Source organism: Danio rerio, chromosome 7, assembly GCF_049306965.1.
Source record: "Danio rerio strain Tuebingen ecotype United States chromosome 7, GRCz12tu, whole genome shotgun sequence".
In the NCBI taxonomy this organism is placed as follows: Eukaryota; Metazoa; Chordata; class Actinopteri; order Cypriniformes; family Danionidae; genus Danio; species Danio rerio.
The window spans coordinates 42,043,422-42,062,003 of NC_133182.1; the positions used below are offsets into that span (position 1 = coordinate 42,043,422).

Genomic DNA, 18,582 nt, shown 5'->3' on the forward strand with positions numbered 1-18,582 from the left:
AGCATTATGTCAACACTACAGCCTGCCTGAGTATTGTTGCTGACCATATCCATTGCTTTATGACCACTTCTGATGGCTATCCCCAGCAGGATAACGCGCCGATAATGCCAAAGCGCAAATCATCTCAGACTGGTTTCTTAAAAGTGACAATGAATTCACTGTACCCAAATGGCCTCCACAGTCACCAGAACTCAATCCAATAGAGCACCTTTGGGATGTGGTGGAACGGGAGATTCGTATATTGGATGTGCAGCCAAAAAAAATCTGTAGCAACTGCGTAATGATATCATGTCAATATGGACCAAAATCTAAGGATTATTTCCAGTACCTTGTTGAATCTATGCCACAAAAAATTAAGGCAGTTCTAAATGCAAAAGAGGTCAAACCCGGTACTAGTTAGGTGCACCTAATAAAGTGGCAGGGAATGTACATTTGTTTTATTTACAATTGTATTAGTACATATTGTAAATGTATGATAGCCTGTCTTATGTGTGAATGAACAAGTGTATATTTTATTTTCATGAAAAGCAACACTTCTATCCTTATAATATACGTCATATTGAAAGTTAAATAACTAAGTTTAACTTCACACTCATCACCTCTGCAACTCACCCAGACTACACTGCCCATAAAGCATTTCTCTGATCACTCCAGTTAACCTGATACTTATTTCCTCTATCACTGTTGCACCTGTTCACAATTATAAAGACATTTTAAGCACCACATTTGCTCACACACCTTGCTCAGACTTTTTTTTCCCATTGCTGAATCTCAATTTGCATGCCCTAAAAGTATGCACTTTTTTGTAAAGGAAAAGTAGATACTTTTGAGTGTGTCTCAGAAGATTATGCAAGCTTTGGGACATACTACTTACTCGTTAACAGATCATTATTAGTTACATTCCCCGTCAATCATCACGACACGTCATCCACATTTCTTTCATATTTAATTTCCTACCTTATTGGAGATGCAGCACAGGGGCGCCTCCAAGGGGTGGCCAGGGGTGGCCACGGCCACCCCTCGGTAAACTCTGGCCACCCCTGTGGCCACCCCAGTATAATTTTGCGGTTGACATTATTGATTTAAATGAACTTATAAATTCCCAATATTTAGATAAATAAATAAATACATAAATTAATAAATAAAATGCAGTCACTAAATTATTGTTGGTGTTACTGACGTAGCTCTCCCCCTCTGGTTCAATGCTGGTGAAAGCAAACTGACGCATGCGCGCGGAAAACCATTCCCGCGCGCCTCACGCACTCCTGTGTGAATCCCGGTTGGTTGTTTGCATGCACGCCGACATAATAGGCACCGCTCATGCGCCGTGAAACCGGAGTAACAGCCTTTTGTGCAGAAGTGTCGGCACGCAGCGAGTTTTGAAAGTCGTTTAAAGTTTATATAATATGATGATGATGATGATGATGATGTTACTTTCACTAAGCATGCCTTTAAAGCAGAAAGGAGGGATAATGATTCAGGGAGGTAAGACTTCATAACATGATTTCTCAGCCATGATCTGGTCTAAGACCACAGATAATTCTATAAAACATTTTTTGTATTCTTTAGAATTGTCATAATTAATTTTCATGCAAAAGGTTTCTTAAGTGATGTTGGCATATCACTCCAGTTGTTGTTTTCCAGTAATGTTTAGGACTGATTTCTGTTATTTATTTAGAATAATAATTGTATATTAATATTAATTGTATTTATTTAGAATAAATATAAATAAATTGTTATATTTATTGAATAACAAATCTAACAATTCAAGAGAGGTGGGGGTGTATAGGGTGGTTCGCCCAGGGTGTCATTTAAACTAGAACCACCACTAACCTCCCCGATCGTCCTTGACAGCACACACACACCTTCAATAGACAGCAATGGCTATTTAATATTTACCTTAAGCTACAGTATATCAATAGAAGAAGCTGCATTAATAAAATGGTTCAAAAAGCAATATGGATAAATAATATTATTAGGTATAGTGAGTGTGTATAGTAATCCCTTTTGTTCAGTTTGTTCATTTGTTTGGGTAATTAATAAACTCATTATTCTTTCATTCATTTTCTTTTAGGCTTAGTCCCTTTATTAATCCAGGGTCACCACAGCAGAATGAACCGCCAACTTATCTAGCACATTTTTACACAGCGGATGTCCTTCCAGCTGCAACCCATCACTGGGAATAATAAACTCATTAATCTTCATTAATTTTAGACATGGCATATCTCGTATGATGTACAATAAAGGCACGTAAAAAAAGAAGTCATTTATACAGTATATGAAAAGTGTTTTTAAACTAAACATAGATTTTTATTTGGTTTGCACATGTACTTGCTGAATTATTTCAAAGAATAAATTGCAATATTTCAAGTAGAATTAATTAAATGAATAAAACTACATTATTTCATTTACCAGAAACAAAAATATAACATTACACTGAATTCATTATTTTTTTTTTGTGTGCCACCCCAAGATTTGGTGCGGCCTCTTCTGGCCACCCCTAAGAAAATTTTCTGGGGGCGCCACTGATGCAGCAGCAGTAAAAACTACCATTCACGAGTCTTTCATGCAGAAAAATCTCCTCAGGTCTTTGGATAATTATGCATTCAGACATTAATGTTCAAACATACCTTGATATAAGTTCATGTTGTTGCAGATTAAATATAACACTTAAACATGATTTTAAACATGTTACAGTTGGCTTGATATTAATTAAGTCATTCAGTCAACTTTACCGAAGCCTTTCTACTTAATGGTTGGTCTCGTGTGTCCGCCATGTTTGTAGTTTATTTACACTTTTCACCCAAGCTTGTAGTTCTAAACAAATTCACGTCCCATGTGCAATGTATTGTGGACAATATCAATGGTTAGAGTATGGAAACTTCTACATTTCAAGTTTTTACCGAAAACAGTAAACAATCCAGGAACCTTTGGCATACTCTTTTCAACATACTATGGTTTGGGACACACTAATTCTTTTTTCAAATTTAGGATGGATTTGCAAGTTGAATATGGAAAAAAAAATCCCCGTTCCTAGTTTCCTTGTCATTGGTTTTGATATTGGACTGTTTTTAATTTGTTGATCGTTTGCTTGCCCCTGAACTCTTGCCTGTGATTTGAATGACTCTTTGGATTTAATTAATCTTATAATAAACCTTATTACCTTTTAATAAAGCTGCTATTTGTTCCTCAAATTTGCCTTTACAATTGGAAAAGGCTTGAAAATTAAAAATAAAATCTTATACATTTTACTAAACAACAATTAAGTTTTTTTATATTTGTAGTAGACAATTCACAGAACGTCTTCACAGAAGGCATACAGTAAAAGGACAATCAATAATTTTGACCCATACTATGTATTATTGGCTATTCCCACAAATATACCAGGCAACATAGGACTAGTTTTGTGGTTCATCCATTTACATTAGACATTTCCAAGCTGGAATGGGCTATTATAAGATAAAGCAGGTCAAAGAGAGTGAGACAATACTAATAATCCTCCTGTGAGTGATAAAATCCGCAGACTGCAGTTAGTGATAATGGAGCCTTAAGACCCGCAAATCCTTAATAGTCCAATTGAAGTACAAGTCTTGTGTCACTGGAGACGTCACTTTCTGTCTCTGTGATTAGTTGAGTTTATTGATTGTCAGTGCTGGGAGATTTAAGGAGCTGTGTTTTCACTTAATGGACACTAATTATTATGTCAGTCCTCACGACACACAGCACAGCCCAAACAGACAGTGTATTAAGTTTACTGATCTGTTTTTAAATAAGCCATTCATATACACTTTGCTGGAAATCATATCAGTAACAAAAAATAAAAAATAAAATAAAAAGTGATTGCTAGCACACATTATTTTACATTTATATTTCCTTGATTATTTTCTTAAGTCATAAAAAATACATCAATGTTTTGCTTTATCAATTATTTCATTTGATGTAACCAATGCATTTTTATATTTTCATATCACTACATGGGACTAATTTCTCTCATAAAGCCTTTAAATTTTAAAATATCAATTTTTAAATATATATTTGGTTCAGATTCAGTTTGTAATAAAATTGCAGCGCTGTGATTCACTTTCAAATTTAGCTTGATTCATGTCATATAATGTTAATAAAAGACTTTTTAAAACTGTTTTTTTTTATTATCAATAAGAAAAAAACTTCTAGAACCAGTGATGTTGGGTGGCACTGATGCACAAATAAAAGTTGGTGCATGTTAATTTGCATCACAGAAACACAGTTTATAGTGTTTAGAAAAATAAAGGAGTGAAAGGTCTGGCAGTAGTTTTCCTTCTTATTGTTAGGTACTAATTACATAGCATGATTAGGTATTGATAGTAAAAAATAAATACATAACCTTTAAAAGGATTAGAACATCAAACAATTACATTAAATTTTTAATTATTTACTTGTGATATATACTTGTTGCACAAGTAAAATTATAAGAAAAAAAAACATTGCATGCATCAAAATAAATTGTTAAAACCAAAAATCACTTGAATATTTAGATAATATCCTCTTACTTTAAGACATTCTGTAAATATTCTACCAAAATATCAAAAATATATTTTTGATGCTAAGAACTTTAGACAACCTTAAAGATGATTTTCTCAATATTTAGATTTTTTAACCCTAAGATTCCACTTGTAAATTATTAAGAGGTTGTTATACGTGACATATTCAAGTTAAGGTACAATTTCTAGATCAGTGATGTCAACTCAATTTGATGAAATTAAATTAATGTATAGACCTGATTTAATCCTGACCAGATTTTTGTTTTTCTAAAACGCAGTCAATTTACAAGAAGAACAGACCATTTCTATAAGATAGACCAGATATGCATTTGTGATTTAATTTGGATGAGCAAGTCAGCCCTATATGGTTATAATCTGAATTTTAATTTACTAGTCACACACCATCCACATTTCTGTCGAACTTAATTTCCTACCTTATTAGAGAAGCAGCAGCAGGTTTATCTCCCATTCACGAGTCTTTCATGCAGAGAAATCTTCTCAGATCTTTGGCTAATTAGGCATTCAGATGTGTGTGTTTTAGATTTCCAAACGTGTCTTTATACAAGTCCAGTATTGTTGTTGCAGATGAAATATAACACAGATAATGCGATTTAAATATTTTCCAGCGGGCTAGATATTGACAAAAGTCATTTAAACATCTTTACCGAAGCCCCTCTACACTCTCAGAAAAAAAGGTACAAAATTGTACCTTTTAGGGTACAAATGGCCCGTCACTGGGGTGGTACCCTTAAGGGTACAAATTTGTACCTCTATTTAAAGGTACAAAATTGTACCTTCTACATTTGTACCCTTTAAGGGACAATTTTGTACCCCCACCGAAGGTACAAAAATGTACCTTTTTATATTATATAGCATTTTCAGGGTACTGACCCAGGCATTTTTATCCTTTGGTGACTGCATGCACAAATAAATAAATAAAATATTTTGGTTAGCAGATGTCCATTTTTATTTATTAATGTAGAAATATTTCATTACAACTCACAACTGAATGTGTCAAGAAATAAAATTACACAGTAAATATAAAGCAGACATGTAAAACAGTAAAAAGAACAATTTAGAAAACAAATAAAAATTGTTCACTCACTGTACAGTATATAATCTACCCTTAATACAAAGACCACAAGAATACTGTTTAAGATTTATAAACACATTACACAGGCTACATCAAGTACTGCACTTTATAAAGTCCAAAGTATTTGTCTTTAGTCAGAATACTCAGTCATAATAAATAATTTGTCATCAACATTTTCTCTGTATTTCAGAATGAAGGCAATGTTTCTCTATAAATTGCTTCAACAGTGCAGAAAACCAAATACATCAGTAGCCTCTTCCTCAACACCAGTAGATTACTCCTCATCATCCTCAAGTGGAGTTGTAATTTGTTGTAACACAATATGTGTTTATGCTTTTGGTAAACATGACATGTAAAGCATTCATATCTGGAAAATGTTCTTTGATAGTCATTAGGACCACAAGATATTTAAAAATCTGCTTTATGCATGAATGACAGCAGTGTGCTGGATTAACTTGATTGTGATTATCCCAAGAGCACGTAGAGAAACAAAAAACAAGGTTGATCACTCTGGTAACTGGAGTAGATCGAGGCTTGTCACAGTCCACAGTTCATTCAAAACATTCCACTGCAGAAACATCAAGGTGTTCTTCTAATAAGATGGATATGTCAAAAATGTATATTCATCCACATCATTAGCCCGGCCAATCGCAATCCCATCAACTCTGAAGACTGCCGTGACTCGTCTTGTTAACACAGTTGTCCAGTCGGTGGTGTCCTCCTGTACTTGAACTGTTGGATGTGGTGAAGATGATTCACTGTAAATGACAAAGCAATAATTACATTAATATCAATCTATCACTGATGAAGAGAAAAATCAACATGCATAGAAAGTAAAATAATTAATATTCACCGATTTAAAAAAAAAGTATTACAGATTAAAAGACTAATATAAATTTCATTCATTCATTCAATTTCTTTTTGGCTTAGTCCCTTTATTAATCTGGGGTCGCCACAGTGGAATGAACCACCAACTTATCCAGCATATGTTTTATGCAGCAGATGCCCTTCCAGCTGCAACCCAGTATTACGAAACATCCAGACAAACTTATTCACACACACATTTATACACTACAGACAAATAAGCTTACCAAATTCAGCTATAGCGCATGTCTTTGGACTTGTGGGGAAACCGGAGCACTTGGAGGAAACCTTCACGAACACTGGAAGAATATGCAAACTCCTCACACAAATGCCAACTGACCCAGCCGAGGCTCGAACCAGCGACCTTCTTGCTGTAAGGTGACAGCACTACCCACTGCGTCATCCTAATATAAAGAATATCAAACATTATAAAATGCATTTATCACAGCATATACTAAACAGAAAACAACATGCGCACCTGAGCACAACGAAATGTTGAAGTGTCTCGCTTAACAAGGCTGGCAACATGAGAAGTGCTGCTGTAAAATCAATTCCTGGAACATAAGATGTGGCATACAAACAAATATGAATGAATCCATACAAAGCTAGAATTTAATAACATTAATCAAGTGGAGAAAGTTTAGAAAGAGCACCTTAGAGTCAGGTCCATAGCATTCTTCAGTTGATCTCTCATCTTTCGATGAAAACCTAGAAAATAATTTTAAACACGTGGGTGTACATTTATTGTTGTTTGTAAGTAAAAACCTACAAATTTAAAATAGTATGTAAGCCATTAAAACCATGGTATAGATAATGAGACATACTTACATCTTGTACTGAGCCATGCTTTCATATGACATGCCTTCATTGGTCTGATGCTGTTAGCCTGCATTATGTTGTTTAATCTTGTCCTGAAATACAATTGGAAACTTCATAAACTTCAGGAAAGCAATAAGATAAAGCAATAACTATTTATTTATAGTATTTTATTTATATATAAGTATAACGTTAAACGATAGTAAAGCAGCAACAATTCTGGACATGAGAGTTTGTGGACACTCCTCAACATTAATGTAACTTAGACACTGAAACGAAGATATGTAACAAGCATACACACGCCACGTTTGTAACTAGCCACGTTTACATAATCAGTCGCTTTGCCGGTGACAAAATTGTGATTTTTCTTCACAAAATGGCGGTGTATATAACCGTCTAAAATTACATTTCCGCGGTCAACCGAGGCTAGAAAATGGCCTCAAAATATAAAACATTATCGATAATTACAAATTCCAGTATTAATAACAAAAGGTTTTATATCAAGGTATATGAAGACTTAAGTCGCGCCCGCTCCGGGCCACACCGCACATTACTCACGGCCCGATTCCGGTGCACGGTTACGGCAGCGTCGGCTCGCTTCTGCCGCCGCATCTGGCCCGAGTAACGATACAGCAGACGGACTCGGGCAGGCGAGAATCTAGCCGCAACTGGCCCAAGTGTATTTTGCTATCTGGGTTGCGATTATATTCCGCCGTGGCAACACTTATTAATAAACCAGTAACGTAACGTAACATATAAGGCGCGAATACGTAACGTAGACGATAAAGGGAACTTTTACACCGAGAAAACTAACAGCATATAGTACTTACCTTCTATAACGTTATGTCCCTAGGTAACTTCGATATCACGGTTGTATTAACTTCTTTAATAAGCTGCAGGCATCTTAGCAAACTCCATCCTGCAGGCCAACGTACACCAGCCAGCCCGGAGCACAAAGCGGGGGAAAGCCAAGACCAGAGAGTCAGACAAAATCAACAGAACACGGCTTCACATGTAAAAATGAGACTGAAAATATATCTTTAATACATTCTTACCTGAAAAGTGTGGACTCCAAAATAGACTTTTCTTTGAAAAGCGTGTGAAGTTCTGTGTAAACAGCCAGCATACTCTACCGACCGCTTCAGTAACAAACACTACTATAACGTCTCAACAAGCCAAATTCTTAAAGAGACAGCAACATCACCACCTGTATGAAGATGCTGTCCCTCTGCATGGTTCTTATTCTACATCCCATATATACTATAGGGACTTAAACAGTAAGCAAAGACCAGTATTTACGTTTTTAATGATTAAAATTACATTTAATTATAAATTAAATTATTAACATTTTTGAGAAAAAATGTAATTTAAATACATGAAAAAAAATAATTATTAAAATATTTAATTCAATCAATTTATTTATTTATTATATTTTTAAATTATGTATTTTAGTATTAATGTTTAGTATTAATAAATTTAAATTAGTGTTATGTAGTGTCTTGATCTTATCATGAGCTGAGGGTACAATTTTGTTCCTATAGGGAAACAAAATATATAATTGTACCTTTAAAGGTGCCAAATTGGTCCTTTACGGTACAATTTTGTATCCAAATGTGCTATAAAAGGTACAAAAATGTACCTTTCAAACCTAAATCTGGACATTTGTACCTTTATAGCCCGTTTGGGTACAAAATTGTACCCTAAGGACCAATATGGGACCTTTAAAGGTACAATTTTATATTTTGTTCCCTCTAGGAACAAAATTGTACCCTCATTGTACCTTTTTTTCTGAGAGTGTACTTGACGGTTGGTCTCGCACGTCCATCATGTTTGTAGTTTATTACACTTATCACACTCGTTTGTAGTTCTAATCGCATTTACGTCCAACGCGCAATGCTACTGTGGGCAATATCAGCTGTTAGAGTATGGACACTTCTACAACAAATTTTTTTTTTACAGGAAATAGCAAACCATCCGTAAACCTCAGGTATACACTTTTCAACATACTATAGTTTGGGACATATGTATAGTATTTGAAAATAGAATTAGTATATACTAAATTCTATTTTTAAATAGACCTACTATGCAGATTGGAACGCAGCACAGGACACTGGCCCTGCAGGACTGAGTTTGGACACCCCTGATTTAGAGCAATTAGTCTACTGAACCTTTCCTGTCCTGATCTACAGTGAACTGTCTTGGTCAGGCTTTTAAAGATTTCCCTAAATTCAGCCTAAATTCAGCCTAAATTCTGATGCTGTTTAGGACAGCTCCACTAGTTTCATCAGTGTCATAAAATCATCACAGGCATAAAAAACCTGCATAAAAAATTATAAAATAGAAAATTTAGTTGTACATTGATTTGATTGCAGATGTGAAAATAATAAATATATTGACAAAAAAAAGTGTCCCATGCAATAAAACAGTTAACAAAGAGTGTAATTAAACACAGAAGGAATATAATTACTTTTTTAAAATATTTACCTGGGCAGAACAGTGGCGCAGTGGGTAGCACAATGAAATATTTATCCATCAAGCAGGCCTATAGCTGCCCATTCATGCTGGCTAACACTATAACAATGACTGTGCACTTTCTTTATTTTTTCTGGACACTTGATTTTGTGTCTCTGACTACAACATTTCCTTTGTTAGATTTTGCTCACACAATCTGTCACTGGTCATCAACCCCTGTATGCTTCATTCTCCTACTCTGTAGCTGCTGGATAGAATAAATGGCTTTTTATGGCCTGTATGTTACCTGTCAGAGCTTAAACTATCAGCCTGCTCTGTCTACACCTTAGGTCATCCCCCCCATTTCATCATTCCGCTGTGGTGACCCTTGATTAATAAAGGGAATAAGCCGAAAAGAAAATGAATAGATGGTACAAATAACCAAGTGAAAATTCAAATAAACCATGGAGTTAAATTCCCAATAGTTCTCTCCTGTGTCATGCAAGCCAGTGCAGATTATCAATTTATTCTCATTTAATAATTCAGAAGATTTCAGATCCAAAGTAAAGTAAAGAGTTATTAGAATTTCATACATTCATACACAAGTATTCTGCTGCATGTTCTCAATTAAACTAATAAAAAGACAAACAATTGAGTCACTCATTTTTTAATTCAATTTTAAATTCTGGGTTATTGACTGGTCATTAGGTAGGTACTATTTGATAAAACACAGAGTCGAAATATTGAGCATAGTTATGATGATGGCAGCTCTTTGGCTTGTAAAATGTTCTAGAGGTTTGTGTAAAATGTATTAGGGTCAGAATGATACAGAGGTGAAAATGAAGTAATTTTTAATAGCAAGGATTGTTGATTCTTCTTTTACATTGTAATCACTAAGCCGAAATATAAATTAATGTTTGAGTTTCTTTCTTCTGTTGAACACTAAAGAAGAATATTCAGCAATTATTGACATTAGTTTGAAAAACAAATATTGTAGGTACAGGTGAATTAGATAAGCTAAAATAGTCCATAGTGTATGTATGTGTGGCAATGACTGTGTGTGGATGTTTCCCAGACATGGGTTGCAGCTGGAAGGGCATCTGCTGCATAAAACTGTGGTCACCCCAGATTAATAAAGGGACTAAGCCGAAAAGAAAAAGAATGAATGAACTTTTTTTACACATCACCACGGTGCAGTGGGTAGCAATCGCCTCACAGTTCTTGCCTTGTTCATGTGGGTTTCCTCTGGGAGCTCCAAAGTCCGAACACATGTGCTATAGGTAAACTGAACAGTGTATAGGGCCTGAATAAGTTTCATTTGGTAGATTAAAAGACTACAAACAAACACTTATTAATGCATTTTTTGTCTGAAAACTAGCATTAATTGCTGCTAATGGAAAACTAATAACATTTGACATGTAAATATCTAGATGCAGATTATTGTTAGAATTTGCTCACACTGGAAGCAAACTTCAAACACTCTTTGAGTAAAACCACTTTTTACTCCATCTGTCGGCAGAGTTGACTCTGTGACCCTGTAAGATGTGTGTCAGTGTGTTCACGTCATCTAAATATAACTGTGCTTTGATCATATTATACTGCAGTGTCTGTAGCAAGGAGGGCTGGGAGTGAAACAGTATGAATCTCAATAAACCATCAACGCAACCTAAATTTAAAAAAGCAACCAAAATGTTTTGTATAAATCTCATTTCCTGACACTGATCAGTTACTGTCAGTAATGACAAATACTAATCTGAAATATGGAAGAGTCCATTGAATCTATTTAAATGAGAAAACAACCTAAAAAAAACAAACAAAAAAAAAAAAACCATAAATTTACATGACAAAACAGAAGTTCAGAATTCATTCATTTTCCTTCCTTAGTCCCCTATTTATCAAAGGTAGCCACAGCGAACCGCGATCTTATCCAGCATATGTTTTACACAGCGGATGCCCTTCCAGCCACAACCCATTACTAGGAAAAACCCCATGCACTCTCATATGCTCACATAAAATACGGCCAATTTAGTTAAGCCAATTCACCCATAGCCCATGTCTGTGGACTGTGAGGGAAACCGGAGCACCTGGAGAAGACCCACGCCCGGGAAAACATGCAAACTCCACACACAAATGCCAACTGGCCTAGCCTGGATTTAAACCAGTGACCTTCTTGCTGTAGGCGACAGTGCTAACCACTGATCCACTGCGCTGCCTTCAGTTTAGAGCATTTATGCAAAATTGTGATTTATTGTGACCTGTCAGCTTGATGTCTGTATTAGTGTTTACGTTATAAAAATTGTTTATAATGACTTTAATGTTAAAATTATTGATTTCTCCATCTTTGATGATCCCTTGTTTCTAAGGCTGGTCCAATGCTTTTATCGTCATTTCTCCACTGAGATTTTTAAACAAGCTCTTTAATATTTCACAACTCTACACACACACACACACACACTGAAAGAATTAATCCCCTTTATGTTTTAAGATCCTGATGTATTTGCACAACGGAGTTTATGATAAGACAAAACTTATTAGTCCCTTATTGTATTTCATATCTATATTAATCCTGATGTTTGTTCTTGTTTTGAAAATCAGAAAGAAAACAAAATAAAAAAAGGAAACTTTAAGCAGCAGATTCACAACATAAACGACTACTCTTAATTAAAACAGTTGTATGACCCAAAGTTGGTCATCTATTTCAAGAACTCACAAGCCTGAGATCCAATGGTTAAGTAGTTTGAAATCAAATGAACACTATGCATGCATGCCCATACATACAATTCTCAAAATGATCAAAAATGTTTGAGACAGCAAAGAAGTGAGAAACGTAATCAGCTTTTGATGTAGCTATTTCTACAAGTTGTGTACAACATGCTAAATCTCAGTGTGGAGATGATAAGGGAATCTCTTTCTGTGTACAAAGCTGAAGAATTCAGTCATACTGCAGTAAAATGAAAATGTCAGGAAATGTAAGAATGTCTAGAATAACCTTCACGCCATTAGTAATAACGTGAACAACTTGAATAAAACAATAAGACTAAAGAAGCTTCATACTCATTGGAGGTACAGCAATATCCAGTACCTGAAACAGATTTTTTTTTTAAATAATCTTCCCTTTGCACTTTACACACACACTCATTCAATATCAGAGGTCTCCACAGTGAAATAAACTTCCAACTATTCAGGCATATGTTTATGCAGCAGATGCCCTTTAAGCCACAACCCATTACTGGCAAACACCCATACACTCTAGCACTCATACACTACAGCCGATTTTAGTTTATTTAATTCACCTATAGCGCATGTTTTTGGACTATGGGGGAAACCGAAGCACCCGAAGGAAATTCACAGGAACAGGGGGAGAACATGCAAACTCCACATATGTCTCCACTCCACATAATGCTAACTGACTGGAACTCGAATCAGTGACCTTCGTGCTGTGAGGCAACAGTGCTAACCACTGAGCCACGGTTCCGGCCTTACACACATCAAGATGTTATTTTATAGGGAAAGAGTGTTGTCATAGTATATTTAATAAATAGCAAATAGTTAATTGACATTAACATTAACTTACACCACTATATAAAACCTAAAAGGGCTCTAATTTTAGCCTTTTTACAAGATGTAAAATAAGTCTTTTGTGTCTCCACATTGTGTTTGTGACGTTTCAGGTCAAAATGCTCATTTGTCATATCCTGTTTTAGGTCACCGCTCATTTAAAGAAAGTTCTCTCTGCTCACTCTCAGGACATTTCATTTCAGAAAATAAACTTGAGTCAAAATCTAAATGGCAGAGGTTGGTGTGCACTATGTTGGTAGCTGACTGCACTCAAAAATGCCTTTTGCTGCTTGTTCTACTTATTTAAAATGAGTTAAAACAACACAATTGAAAAGTTGTTTTTGGGACAACCTAATTGTTTCGTTGACTCCATTTAAATTTGTAAAATCAATTAACTTAATCAATTTGTGTTGGGAGAACATGAAGGAACTGTGTGGAACCGAGCATTTTATACAGTACATTTTAACTGGATAAATTAGAAATCAAAATAAACTTGTACTTTGTATTTATATTTCTTACGTTCTGCCACAAACGCCCCAAGTATAATATCACAATGTTTTAAAACAGGACACAGTGATTCTTACAGAGCAGGTTCTTCTAACTAAAACAGACAACTGACCAGGAGACTGTACTGACCCCAGAGATTAATTATTGATATGAGAACATACCACAATAGCTTTGGCTGTAATTACTTTAGACAGAATTCAATTTTCTTCAGGAAATTAAACTGAGCCTTGGATCATCTTCTAGCAATGACCTGAATGTGATTCATTAATGTTACTGATGTCACCAAAACTATGCAAATGCAGAAATGAAACGGAGAATTGTACTGACAAAGAACAAGTAAAATATATCCAAATACAGCCTTGCCTTTAAACCACTGCAGGCACATTTAAGACAAAACACCATATTAGTAGAGGCATTAAAATAATTTTTCTGGAACTTGACTCTATTAGTTCTCCTACCTAGAGCTGAAATAAGAGTGTGCACTCCATGCTTGATCCAGCCATTTCATCTTCTGATTCCTCCTCATCGTCCTTTACCTCCATCTCTTTATGTCTGCATTTCTTTCTTTTTGGCAAAAGTATTCTGTTTAATACAGATCTGCTCCTGGGGCAAAGAAGAGATTGCAGCCTTTTAACAGTGGAGTTACCATGGATACACAGTGATTTCTGGTGGAGAATATCTGACCACACTAAAATTCTGGACCTCGGGGCTGTGTAATACTACTACTTCTGTTAATATTAATTATTATTATTTTCACATTATTGTTGTGGTTGTTATTGCTATTTTTTTAATTTGTTTTAAAAATTTGTTGCATTTAGCTTTATATTGCTATAATAATCAAAAGTAAACGTAAACAATCAAAAGTAACGCAAAAGTAACCAAGTAACGAAAATAGTTACTTTTGGGGGGAGTAACTCAGTATTGTAATGTATTACTTTTGAAGGTAACTTTCCCCCCCAACACTGGTTATAAACTCAGTTTTTAAAAATACTTTTTAGTTTTATACATTCCTATTCTAAAAGGTTCATTTAGGAATATATTTAGGAACATCCTCAAACATAATTTGGCTGATTACGTACAATATTTTATTCCAATAATAAATGCATTTGTTTTCTGGCTGTAAGCAAGAATGTACTAAATCAGTAGATAAAAAGTGATAAAAAGATACTCAAAATCTCCTTTTTAGAAGTTTTTCACTCTAATGTGTTAAAAAAAAAAAACAAGAATTCTGAATCTGACATATATGCCAATATAAATATATATATAACGCATTTTAAAAACTTGTAATACGAAGAAAAATTCATGTAATTAACTGTAGAAGTACAGTGAACAAGTGAGTTAATTCCTTTACCCTATTGCAGTGTCTTGCCAAAGGGATAGTTCACCCAAAAATAAAAATGTCCTCAACTTTTACTCACAGCCAAGTAGATCAAATTCTTTTTCTTTCTGCTGTTGAACACAAAACAAGATACTCAGAAGAATGCTGGAAATCAGCAGCCATTCACTGCATTCCATTCGGAATGGCCCATCACTATGCCCTAATTCCTCTGTATGGTTTACCCTCCAGAAAGAAGAGGGTAAGGGATGAAGGGTGTAGGGTCAAAAAAAATATTTTTGTAACATACTTCTGAGTCATCTTATCGAAATGATCTTGGAGGTGTGCATTCATCACACGTGTTTGTTGGTTGACTCCCAAATTGTTTAACACTTATTTGTGAATGCATGCATGTTTGTATGTCTAATTCAAATTTATTTCATAAAATAAATATTTAATATACAAATATTTTTAAAGTAGTAGCTCACAGAAAAATAATTGTACATACATCATTCTGTGACACCAAACTATTTGCACAAAGGATATTGGTGCCAAAGTGTCCATCAGTTGTACTCTTCATTCCGAAGTGTCCTTCGAAGTAGCCAGATTTGGGCACTTTGGTTTGGAACAACTCTCATGGCAATACGGTCAAGATTGTTTTCACTCAGAAGTGGCCATTGGCAGGCAATATAACATGTTCAGAAACCTTATTTACATCAAGAAGGAAGAAATAGTATTATGGAATCAATGGCTGCTGCTTACAAACACTAAGTTATTTTATAATATTTTTGTTCAATAAATCTTTCTTCTCTGATAAAGGAATCTCAAACTGGTTTTGAACAAGTGAATGGCTTGTAAATTACTACAGGATTTATATTTTTGGGTGAACTATCCCTTTAAAGTGGAGTAGGCACTACTAGTGTCACCTAATGGAAGTACAACAACAAAACGCCGTTTTCAAGCCATGCGTCATGGTTCTTCAAACTACAACAGTCTACAAGTAAAGGCATGTCTTAACAGGTAAAAGTAGGTAAGCTTCAATACAATCTCTTACATATTAGAAATACTTTTAGCTCACCTGCTGATAAGAAACTTTGCGAACATTCCATCAAATTTCATGTACAAAAGCCTAGTACAAGCACTTTTTGTTTAACCCTGTTGTCTGTGTGTATTTTGGCACGTCTTCAAATTTTGTGTTTCACTCCTTTTAAGGCAGGGGTGTCCAAACTCAGCCCTGGAGGGCCGATGTCCTGCTAAGTTTAGCTCCAACTTCCTTTAACACACCCGTCAGGAAGTTTCTAGTATATCTAAGAGCTTGATTAAGCTGCCACAGGTGTGTTTGATTAGGGTTGGAGCTAAACTCTCAGGACACCGGTCCTCCAGCACTGAGTTTGGACACCTCTGCTTTAAGGGAATCTGGATTTCTTTCTTTTGTCAAGAAGCAGTTCAACATCCTCTGGCTCAGCTGCTGCAGTAGCCCGCACCAGATCTGACCAAATGCAATGATTGGATGAACATTTAACGGAACATTTCCTGAGCACTAATAATCTGGATTTTTTTTTTACTCTTGGCCATTAAGGCTGGCAAAGATGCAAACCAGTAATTCTGTTTCTTTAATCGTAAATGTAGTAGATGCAGGTTTCCTAATCGTCCTAATTCCCTCCTAAAGGCAAACCATTGACATAACAAATAGATTTCAATTGGATTTGTGATACAATGCACCATTAAATCTGTAGGCTATAAGTGCCCATTATGTTCACCTTATAAATCACAATCTGAAACATTAATGATACACTGATGAACACATACCATACCAGAAAATGGAGTATTGCTGAAATATTTGATAGACCATTACACAAATGACAGGCTATGATTGCCTTGATAGATTATTTAATTCCATTCAACCTCACCTAAAACAAACCAGGACAAGGCAATTATCAGAAAAATGGATATCACCATCCAAAATACACAGTCTCTTCAAATGTACATTAATGCTAGACAGACAGACATACAGACAGACAGACGGACAGACGGATGGATGGATGTATAGAAAGTTAATTTTCAATTTTGACACGGTAGAAAATAATGTGAGAGCAGGAAAAACGGGTAGAAAAGAACATACTTGTTTTAAACTTGTGATAATCCTAATCCTAAACACGAGACAATGTCACCCTCTAGTGGACAGTACCCGCACTTGCATGTACCTAAATCGGTAATTAGGAACGACGTTTGTCAAATTGGTCAAATATTAAGGAGACATTAATAATGACAATGCAATGCCATGATTACAGATGCTGAAACGAGAAAGAACAAGAAAAAGAAATTACAATGTTGAAGTAGTAGGCTATTCAAGCATTTTTTTTTGTTAAACCACCCTATATTAGTGTTTTCTCTTTTCTCTCTATTGTACAATTATAAATTGCTGATTTACTGACGAAAATACTGTTAAAAACAAAACCCGATTAACATACATACATAAATATAAAGAATAGAAATGAATAAATAGACAGTAATGGTGCTGCAGCGAGGCAGGTGGAAACACACCACTTCACTTCACACAGTTATTTTACAATAATCATCGTGAGAGCTTTCAGTATGAATAAATGCTCATCCCTCAAATCAACAAATTATAAATGTATTTAATAAAATGATCCACAATATCATGTTTTGACAGGCTATTTGCCTATAAAAAGATTCATGCTTTTGAACTTTTTTGTTCGCAAAGCCTGTGTCCAGTGTAAGCTGTTTTGTAAATCTGGTGTAAAAACCGAAAATATTTAAACATTATTTAATTAAAAATAATATTATGTTAGCTAATTAATTTCAGTTGTTAAAAATATGAGACTATTTGATTTAGTGTTGGGGAAAACATAGCTTCAGAATTTATTTTAAGACTGCAGAAACTAAACATTCAGGTGACTACAACCAATAATCCAAACGAAGAATGCTTTATGATGGAATCTAGCAGCTCAGCAAATGGTAAACTCCAACATCCTAATCATTACTAGGTATAAATATATAATGTTTATGAATAAATATGCCACATAAAAGCTGTTGTCTTACAGTATGAACTGTGTCGCCCTCAAGACAAAGTCCTCTAATCCATAAATAATAACAATAAAAATATCAGATAAAAATAGCCTCAAAACAACAACTGTAATTCATCAATTTAGGTTACTGAGTGGACATATTTTTTTCTTTTAAACACTACCTGACAAAAGTCTTGTCGTCAATACCAGTTATAAGAGCAACAAATAACTTAATTTCTAGTTGATCATTTGTCAGAAAGTACATTTTTCTGATGAATCATCTGTTGAACTGCATCCCACTCATCACAAATACTGCTGAAGACCTATTGGAACCCACATGGTCATGGACCCAAGATTCTCATAGAAATCAGTCAAGTTTGGGGTTGCATTCAGTCTGGAGGCATGCGAGAGATCTGCAGAGTGGATAGG

General features: G+C 35.0%; 1 protein-coding gene across 7 annotated transcripts in view; it reads right to left on the minus strand.

The window, feature by feature from the left end:
- The window catches only part of malrd1 (MAM and LDL receptor class A domain containing 1), a 76,303-nt gene extending 59,899 nt beyond the window's left edge, over window positions 1-16,404 (minus strand). For 3 of the 7 annotated variants that reach the window (XM_073906035.1, XM_073906034.1, XM_073906031.1), the window contains exon 1: window positions 875-963. Coding sequence is in view for 1 of the 7 variants with exons in the window: in XM_073906029.1 (XP_073762130.1) it covers window positions 1,181-1,228 (48 nt within the window). In the remaining 6 variants the exon portion in view is untranslated. Of the gene's footprint in view, window positions 1-874; window positions 964-1,180; window positions 1,345-2,630; window positions 2,769-14,267; window positions 14,413-16,202 lie in introns of those variants that run through there. The other 4 variants (XM_073906030.1, XM_073906032.1, XM_073906029.1 and 1 more) reach the window with 4 other exon arrangements.
- Window positions 16,405-18,582: the final 2,178 nt, after the last annotated feature.